The sequence below is a fragment of the Trichechus manatus genome, unplaced genomic scaffold (assembly GCF_000243295.1).
Source record: "Trichechus manatus latirostris isolate Lorelei unplaced genomic scaffold, TriManLat1.0 scaffold00039, whole genome shotgun sequence".
NCBI lineage: Eukaryota > Metazoa > Chordata > Mammalia > Sirenia > Trichechidae > Trichechus > Trichechus manatus.
This window is the reverse complement of record NW_004443975.1, coordinates 18,854,727-18,864,371: the sequence shown is the minus strand read 5'-3', so window position 1 is coordinate 18,864,371 and position 9,645 is coordinate 18,854,727. Positions and strand designations below refer to the sequence as shown.

At 39.6% G+C, this 9,645-nt stretch overlaps 1 protein-coding gene across 3 annotated transcripts in view; it reads right to left on the bottom strand.

Annotated features, from left to right (window-relative positions):
* Positions 1-845: 845 nt before the first annotated feature.
* GPATCH2 (G-patch domain containing 2) overlaps positions 846-9,645 on the bottom strand; it is a 196,192-nt gene continuing 187,392 nt past the window's right edge. For 2 of the 3 annotated variants that reach the window (XM_004375932.2, XM_023730974.1), the window contains exon 10: positions 846-4,396. In XM_004375932.2, coding sequence (XP_004375989.1) covers positions 4,176-4,396 — 221 coding nt within the window. In that variant the 3' untranslated portion in view covers positions 846-4,175. The remainder of the gene's footprint in view (positions 4,397-9,645) is intronic. The other variant, XM_023730977.1, reaches the window with a different exon arrangement.

Below are 9,645 nucleotides of genomic sequence, written 5' to 3'. Positions count from 1 at the left end.
ATGGCACCAAGTCGCTGGAGACAAATCTGGATCGACTTAAAATGTCAGGTGTGTAAAGTAATGAGTCTTTGCTTAGCAGGAACCCAGCAGAAGGAGCCTTCATGGTCCAGTTGTCACTTGAGTATATATTACTGCAAGCCCGTTAAATAAATGACTATTTAATACCTGTTGGATTAAAAAAAAAAATTCGCTTACTCTAACAACTACATTCAATTTTTAGGGAAAATGGATAAAATTGAATTAACATAGTGAAAGGCTTTTTACAGCAAAGAGAACTCAACATTTTAATGAGTATCACAAAATAATTTTAAAAAACCAAGCAGATTTAACTTCCAGGAGGAAGTGCAGCAACCGGTGACACATATGACTGGGATAATTCAAGTGGTCAGAGAGAACGCGTCCCTCGCTACTTCAGAATCAGAATCCTTGAATGGGAAGAGACCTTGCGGGTTAGTCTAGGCCGGCTTCAGAGAAAACAAACAAAATATGAAAATGCGGTAGAACACGTTACAAGCAGCTGTGAATACATTTGTGAACCAAATATATTGGCCAGTTTTTTCCTCTAAATTTTTGATTTTGAAAATACTAACATTTTTCAGGGCTTAGAGATAACAGTGAATTGAAATGAACTCTTCTATGTTAACTGTCAGTGGAGAGCAGTTTTTTTATACTCAACTTTTTTTTTTCGTAGTTTAAGGTAAGAGGGGAACATTTAAAACACAATGACCACATGAAAGTAACATTCTTAAACACTGTTTTATTCTTTCGTTCTCTGTTGTACTATTAATACAACTTTCGACCAAAAGGGGGAAGAAAAAAAAAAAACAGAAAACAAATCCCAAATATTCTTTGCTAAACAATTTCGTTATATAATGCCAATTTACATCACTTCCTCAAAAAGACCAAATACAGAAGAAAATCATTTTAGAAAGCTTGTCAACAGTGATTTTTCTCTTATATGAAATATTGCTCAAAATGAAAACGTACTGAAGAAAAGCAATTGTCAGTTCAATTACAATACCAATTCACGATGTTAAAATAAACATATTAATAAAATGCAATATTTTGCAACCACATTGCACACTGTGTATTGCAAACATATGTGCCTTGTAAACACACCTGTATGTATACATTATGCGTATCTTGAACCCTACTGTTCTTAACTTCTTGTTTGATAACCACAGTATGAGTCAAACAATCAAATGAATTCAAATGCTGAGATCAATTAACTGGTAGATTTTAGTTAGCAATGGATTTTCTTCTAAGGGGTGCCTTGTAATTTAAGAGTAAAAGCAAAGACATTTGAGGGGAATGTAATCTTATAAACTGTATTTGGGGGTGAAGAAAGGAAATGACCCCAGCACCCAGTCTGAGTAATATCAAGTATAACAAGTGTATCAAGGAAAAAAAGTCCAATTGCCAAGGCAGTCATGCTCAACCTCTCCGCTCTTGCTGGGGTGGGGTTGGGGGTGGGTAATTTAGAAAGTAAGGGAAGAGACTTCTGCACGCTCTCAGATTTCCTTGGGGAACTTTTTGGCACAGTCAACTAGTGTGATAAGAGGCTTTGGGCATGGAAGAACAGAAAAGTGGCTTTATGAGGGTCTGAGGAGAATATCTTGCCACTTTTCTCAGGGGATAGGAATGATTCATACTAAATCAGGAATTCCTGTGGATGCTTTGGGTTCTTTGGGAATAGTAATTGGCAAATATTAACTATACTCACATAAATAAATTAGTGGGATTCATATCTTAAAAGACAACACTTGATTTACATGAAAAATTCCATATTTTGATTTTGAGTGTTCATTTCTCCAATTAAGTTCAGATACAGCGAGAACATCAGGCATGCGCTGACTCTTAAGGACTGAACGTTGAAGGGCTGTATGTGCTTCTGATGCATGTCTGTGTGAGGGTGGGGGTGAAGCGTGGACGCTGCCGCGTCTCCACTTTGCATGATGATCCACATGTTCCGTACAGTCAGTGAAAAACTTCAGCGAACAAGAAACACTTAAGTCCTCTGTGAGCAACACGGAGGCCTCTAGGTGTCAAGACTGGGAATCTTCTTCTCTTAGCTAAAAATACGAAGATGGATTTTTTGGGGGGCCGTAGGAAAATTAAGTGAACATCTTCAAGGGGTTGCTTCAGAAAATCTGTACCTGTCCAGAAGGGCAAAGATAAAAAGTGCTCCTAAAGACTGTGATACTTAACTAAGGAATCCCTCCACAGCGGTTGGGTCCAGTTTTATAGGTACTGCTCTTCTTGACTACAGGGTTTTTACATCCGTCACAACAGGATGGAGTAAAAAAGAACAGCGAGATTCTCAGCAGTTAGGGACCAAAGTCCTCACAATAACCTCATAGTTTGTTATCAGTGGCTCAGAATTAGACTTCCAAAATTCTAGGATTTTAGAAGTTGTTTAGACAATGGAATTAAAACAAAATCTTTTGAATAGATCCTAGAACACTAGGCTCTACCAAACAGAAGTTTGAAAGCTTGTGTCTCGACAATCTCCGCCACCTTTTCCACCCCTACATAGGGAGAACAAGCATTTTAAAAACACATTAAAAAAAAAAATGGCAAATTTCTAAGTAACAAACTTGTAGAAAGTAATCTTACCACACAATTACTCTAATAAAAATGTTTCAAAACAGCGACTCACCTGGTAGTCTATAGTTCCCTAACCAACCTGTTCTTTCAGCACATCACCCCTAGGAAAGAAGAGGATTCTTAAAGGAAATATGTACACTTGTCAAACCATCAAGGCTGGACTCGCTCTCCTTGGCAATATTCTCCTTAGAGGACCACCTGGAGGAGGTCTGCTATATGCACAACCCCTCCTCCCTTCTAAAACTCTTTAGGGGATTTACAAACTTTAAAAACCTATTAGAGAAAGGTCGTTGTACGTACATAGGGTCACTATGAGTCGTAACCGACTAGACAGTACCTAACAACATTAGAAAGGTGATTCACTCGTGTTATACTGCTCTTTACTCAATCACTAAATGCCTACCATAATTATTATTGTCACTCCTCAGTAATGATGATCATAACCGACATCTCGTAAACTCGGAGAAACTTAGAATCTCTGACACTAGGGTTCTGAAATAACTCAGTACTCAGCACACGATAAAAGCGACTTGTTTCGCTTGGTTTTAAAGGAACGGCTTAGATCTTAGCTGGGGCCGTCACAACCATTCATTTCTCTTGTTCACTCTGTAAATGGGTTGGGCTACTGCCAGAAATTTCTGAATTCCTGGGAGAGCCACTTAAATCTTCAAAAAAAAAAAGATTCGATACTCTAATAATTTAGTCCAATGATTAAAATTTAAAATCAGTTTACGTTGTTCTTAAAAAAAAAATCAACCTTCGGGAAGAAGAGAGGTAGAAGTCCGTCTGAGTTAAGAGAACTTACGGTTCAGTCGGGGGAATCTAAAAAATACATTTTTTTCTTTCAATAATTATTTTATGTTCTAAATGAGGTAAAATTTATAAAATCTGCATTATAGTGAGGTCGAGGGCACTCTGGTGATAATAATGATGAGGTTTATTTTGTCAAAAGAAAAATGTCCAACGGAAATATGACTTGCTATTTATCATCTGTGGACTTCAGACTACACTGTCCGAAGACAGATATCAACGGGTGTCACCCCATTGCAGAATCTTCACGACAAACCCAAAGGTCGCGAAGGAATGTGAAATTGGCAAGCCTGCTGAACACAGATTTGCATGGAACTTCACTGAGGCGATAACAGGTTTTTTGGGTTACAACAGACAGGGATGACACGGAACACGTTCCCTTCTGACCTCCGCCATTTCAGAAACCTGTGGTACGCTCACATTTCCCTGGGCATCACACACACACACGAATGAAGCGAAAGCATGAAAGTTACTGACATCTGAGATCTAAATAAATAAGAGAGGAGGGCTGTTCTTCCTACCTAGACAGAGCTGTAAACAGCCGAAAAACTTTAAAGGGTACAGGTGTTCACTTTAGCACCATGAGCTGTGATGAAATCCCATTTCTCACTGTGGCAGGACTCTGTGCACGCAGGAAGCTAGAATGATGAGTTTGAGGCATGTAGATTTCTGCTCCAAAACCAGAAGCTATGTTGTAATTTAAGAACAACGGGATATAGTGAATAAAAACCATAAAACGTTTCTTCTTTCTCTTCCTCTTAGGTAGGTTTTCCTGAATTGGGGGTAGAAGCTGTGGCAGTGCTTCTCGGTAGAGGAAAACCAAGTCCTAATCCTTTTGGCCGCTGCAAAGCTTGAATTGGCTCAGAGATCCCCTTGCCATCTCGTCCCAGGCCTGACCCAGGTGTCCAGCCCATACTCTGAAGCATTCGGTTTCCAATGTTGTTTTCTAGGATGGGCTGAGCGTTTTCACCTACAAATCCTGAAATAATAACAGGACAACACACATTAGGACTGACACAGATAAAGGTCCTCTCTGGCTAAATACACCATGTTCTCTTAGGTTTTTTTCAACCAGGTACCAGACAGGGTTGTTCATCCATCTTTGGATAAGTAACTTGTACTGGAGGAAAAACTGTGAAGAAAGATTTGGGTGGGAGTTTCAGTTCTAACCCTTAGTAACTTATTTTTAACCTCTTTGAGCCTTTGTTTTCTCATCTGTAAAACAGGCGTAACACAAGGTACACTGCCTGTCGCACGGAACGTCGTAAGATCGTGTACTGATTTTACTTACATGATTACGATCAGTAAATCACGAAGTACTCTACAAATGGATTTATCCTCATTATCAGGGTAGCCTCGCGGATAATTCTGAAAATCTCCAGCTTAGCACCATAATATCATATATTCGTCCAGGGCCTCGACATTCGCAAAACCGCAACCAAACTAGAACAAAATCCAACGAAAAGCACAGCTGATGGCACCCTTAATTCCTAAGGATTTACATTTTTATAATCCTCTTCTTGTTATTTATTATTCAACCTGTAACTCATGCATCCTTTAATTCTCTCCCTGTTTCTCTTTCCATTTCCATGTTTAATGACTAGAGACAGGCGTCGAGGGGAAAGTGTGTGCGTGTGCGTGTGTGTGTGCGTGTGTGTGTGTGTGTGTAGGCAGAGAGTCCCTGGATAGCACCAACAGGTGCTTAGCTACTAACCAAAAGGCTGGCAGTTTGAATCCAGCTGGAGGCACCTCCAAAGAAAGGCCTGGCAATCTACTTCTGAAAGGCCACAGACATTGAAAACATTGTGGAGCACAGCTCTTCTCTGACATACGTGGGATCATCATGAGTTCACGATGACTTGACAGCAACTGGTTTTGTTTTGTTTTATATATACATATACACATGGGTTTATATACATATATATATATCCACAGATAGATAGGTATTGTATGGAGCATATATTTCCTTCCCATTTTCCTTCTTTATTTCTTCTTGTCCTTCCTTCCTTCCTCCTGCCCTCTCTCTCTCCCTCCAAGCTACCTTCATCCCTTATTTTAGACAAGGAGACTGGCTAGTGTTTAACACGAGGTTTAGAAATAGCTGTTGTTCCCCTATTTTCTTAGCAAAGATAACTGAGAGACACATCTATTTTATGCATTTTCTATCTGATGATTTAAAAAAAAAAAATTTAACTTAAATTTTCCTGTAAGTCCTTATGGAGAATGTTGAGCATATGTATTGTATACTTCATTCTACGGGAAAATCTAGAAGTACTACATATCTAAAGGCAGAGAACTGAGAAATTAACAAATGTCACAGAAATACAAAAATCCCAAGGACCTGAGATCCTTCCCTCAACTGCAGGCTCAGGCGTGGTGTGTCTGCCCAGCTGTGGGAGGGGCTGGCTCTCCCGGACTGGTCCCTTTCTGTCCATCCTTAGCAGCAGCTGTTAGACTACAGTTTATGAAAAAGGAATACAGCAAATCTGGAGTTAACCAGATACAAGCAACCAGGACCCTCAGTTACTAGAGCATTTCTTATGATTGCCCCCTCCTCCACCCCTTCCCGAAGAAGGAAGTGATTATCAAACATACCGGTATTAAGAGACTGTGAAGGGAAAAGGGGAGACGGGTTATCTTAAAATAACCTTTGTTTTAGTTAGCACATTTTCAGCCCAGTCTCCTAATCAGGGCTTGTGTGACAAACGTTAACAGGGATGTGGAGGTTGGTCGCATTTCCTCTGCAGGCCTCCAGGGATAAAGACGTCTCGCCGTGCACATGTCTGCACGATGCCTGCTGTAGACCAGCCCAGTCCTGAGTCTGGCATATTTTTGCTCTGAAATCTGGACTGTGTTTTTCCAGATGGGGGTTAACTGGGTAGCTGTGGACAAGACCACCTGCTACTCTTAAAGGTTTGTGAGTCAGATTTTTTTGGTAGCACTAACCTGCCCACACTCTTTTCTATCATCATCATTTTTTCTTCTCTGACCCAGGACTATGACAATGCCTTTTATCCCCTCCTCCACTGAAAAAAAAAAAAAAAAGGTTGGGACCTTCTGTCCTGCTCCTCTAAGGTTATGTTCAGGATGGTGATACAGGCACCACAGGATCCTCAAACATCAGTAACGAAAACACAAATATTACCTGAGCGTTTCTGGAATACTGTAGTAGTCTATTTCACGACCTGGATGCTGGTTCAACAAATGGCCAATTTATTATTGCTCTTTAAACGGTACATATATGTTTTCATGTATTCTTTGGTATAAGTACTTCACAGTAAAGAATGAAATACAAAAAGAAAAGTCAGTAGTGGACCAAGAGCATATCCTGCCTGAGACAGCAAGTACATGGTTCCCCAGGATTCTGACCTACAGAAGAAGGGAAACTGAAAAATGTTAGAGACGAGCTTGAATACCAGAAACTCTCTTATTTACTACAGAGCAACCATCAATGATTTTTCGCTGATTTTTAGGACTGAGAATAAAATGCCTGACTGCCATCTGCTAAATTTAGTATTAATACAGGGACCAATATCTGGGTTACCACAATGATGAGTGGGTTTGGGACTTAACAAGTTGGTTCTGGGCTCATGGAAACAAGTACCTTAACATATGAGAGGTAAAACAAAGAGAAAACATTCAGTTCCCAACAGCTTGAATGGAAGTGTCTGATGTCACAGAAAAAGTCTTGACTAACATTACTTACTGTTTGACCAGGGCAAAAGAAATACATATACAAAGACTAAATTTCTAATTAGAAAATGTGTTACCCGAACCTTGTAACTATAAGCTACGAGGTTTAGGTGATACAGTTATATTTTATGTATATGCGTAAGTAAATAAATCTAAAACGTGGACCTCTTAGTTACAAAAACTAGAAAAGCCTTTGGTCAAAAATCTTGCTTAATGTAATAACTATGACTATGACTATGGTGGCAACTGAGACAGACGTCTAAGAAAAATTAATGTATGTAATTTTTTTCCGAACAGCTGCTGATCAGGTACATTCGGTTAAACAGTGCACTGGCACTTGGTCCCATACCTCTGATTTTTTAGTGATTGCCACGAATTAATTTAATTCCATCTGTAAACAGAAATCAGATCAGAGTTCTAATGCTGCTCCAGGCTACACATCTGTTTAGTCATATTTTTGATATAACAGCTTGTAAAAGTTCAGGCTTAAAATTTAACATTTAAGAAAAAAACCAGGAGGCCAATTTAAAACGTATCTAAACTTGCTAAACTGTGGTCAGTTCTCATTCCTAAAGTGAACAGCAAATGATCCTTGACTTACTATCACAATTTTAAACTGCTGGTATTTCAAGCATGCAGTGGCTACCCTATTCCCAAGCTTGTGTTTTTACATAGGCAGAAAAGAATCCCTTTTCTCTCTTTTTAAATGCTGGTTTCCTTTCTCTTTATAATAAATATAAAATGAAACGAAATAAAGCATTATCTTGTACTTAGAAGGGGGTGAGGGGAAGAAGAACATTTAATTCCTTGAATGCTGAATCTTTTCACTCACACACACAGACGGACCCCTGGAAAAACAACAGGCCTTTCTATACAATCTTCAAAAAGAAAAGAAAACCAGATACTTCATTTTTCATGGACAACGACTCTCGTGTGAGATCTACTGCTGGTCTCTCACCCTTCCCTTATGACGAAGACTGGTGAGTGGAACAACTCAGCCTCAGCACAGTCTACCACAACCATGATTTCCTTTTCTTTTGCTCTCACAGTGCTAAATCCTTTAAGTCCTTCCCTAGAAAGCTCCCTCTGCTTGGGCAACGTTAGCAACGCGCAGGCTGCTGACGCTTCCGCGTGCTCCCCCTCCGGCCCCCCTATGCTGGATCTCTTATATCTATTACCGAGGAGTCGGGTCTTTTCCCCTCAAATCTTCCAAGAGCATTGTGGATGGTAATTCACTTGCGTAATTGGCTCAAGAGATGGAAATCTTGTGTCGGCCTCTCAGCCGCTAATCTATCCAGCTGACTGCAAGCCTAATTGGCAGCTTGTTTAGTAATTTGGCTCCTAAAGTGTTCTATTGATGTTGGATGAACAGCCAATGGAAAGGGAGGTGATACACGCTGCTCCCCAGAGCTAGCGCTCTGCCTCTGTGCCTACCCTGAATTCACAAGGCATTTAGCGTTCACACTTGCTTCTTCTTCCCATCCCCCCCATTTCTTTAGTAGCCAGCTGAGGGGCAGGGCTATTATTATTATTAATAACAATGCTATTAAAATTGTGAGGTGTAATACTGTCCTCTGTTGTCAACTAATTTAGAGACATGGATTTTTGATTACTGTTAAAAACTCAAGGAAAAGCATTAAGCACAGTTTGTGATGTGAAAAAGTAGTAGGTGTTACAACTCTGTCAAACGTGTTATTTCATTTTTCAATACAGCAAAACCTCACCAATTTAGACTGCATATTTAATCTGCAAAATTGCAGTCATTTTCAGGTGAATTTTATTAAACAAAATCAGTTCAAATAGTTTACTGCTTAAAAATCCCAGGCACTTACATTTAAAATAATGGAAATTTAATGTACAACCAGTTTCATTTTTTTCCCTTAAGCAATGAAAACTTAGCAGAGGAAGGAGAAGGTAAGACGCGATCCGTCATTGACATGGCTGGAGAAGAGAGGAAGAGAGTGTTCGCATTAATAGATGTTTTGGTCATGTGAAAATGTTTCTTATGCAATTATTAGGCATTCAAGATCTTTTTGTTTTTTTAAGTCTTAAAATAAGACTGTGTTGATTCCAAAGGCGCACTGGGATGCCTATTTGCTATAATGGAATCAGGACCATTTATGGTGTGCCTACTAGGTAACGGGCATGTGGTACATGTGGTAGGCACATGGCTTTCGTTATCGCTATTCCTCATGATAACCGTCTAAGGGGAGATGATAATCGTCCTCACAGAGGGGAAGTAACTGGACCCACAGTCAAGAGGAAGTAACTTGACCACACAGTGGGTAAACTAGGATTCAAAGCTTGGTTGGTCCTGCTCCAAAAGCTTGTGCATTTTCCACGACCTGAAGGCCTCCCCCTGAGGATTAGAGGCAAATAACCGTTTTGAGACAGTTTCCAACCAGTTTTTAAAATTTATTTATTTTTTATTATTGTGCTTTAAGTGAAAGTTTACAGCTCAAGTTAGTTTCTCATACAAAAATTTATACACACAGTGTTATGTGACCCTAACTGCTCTCCCTATACTGTGACAGC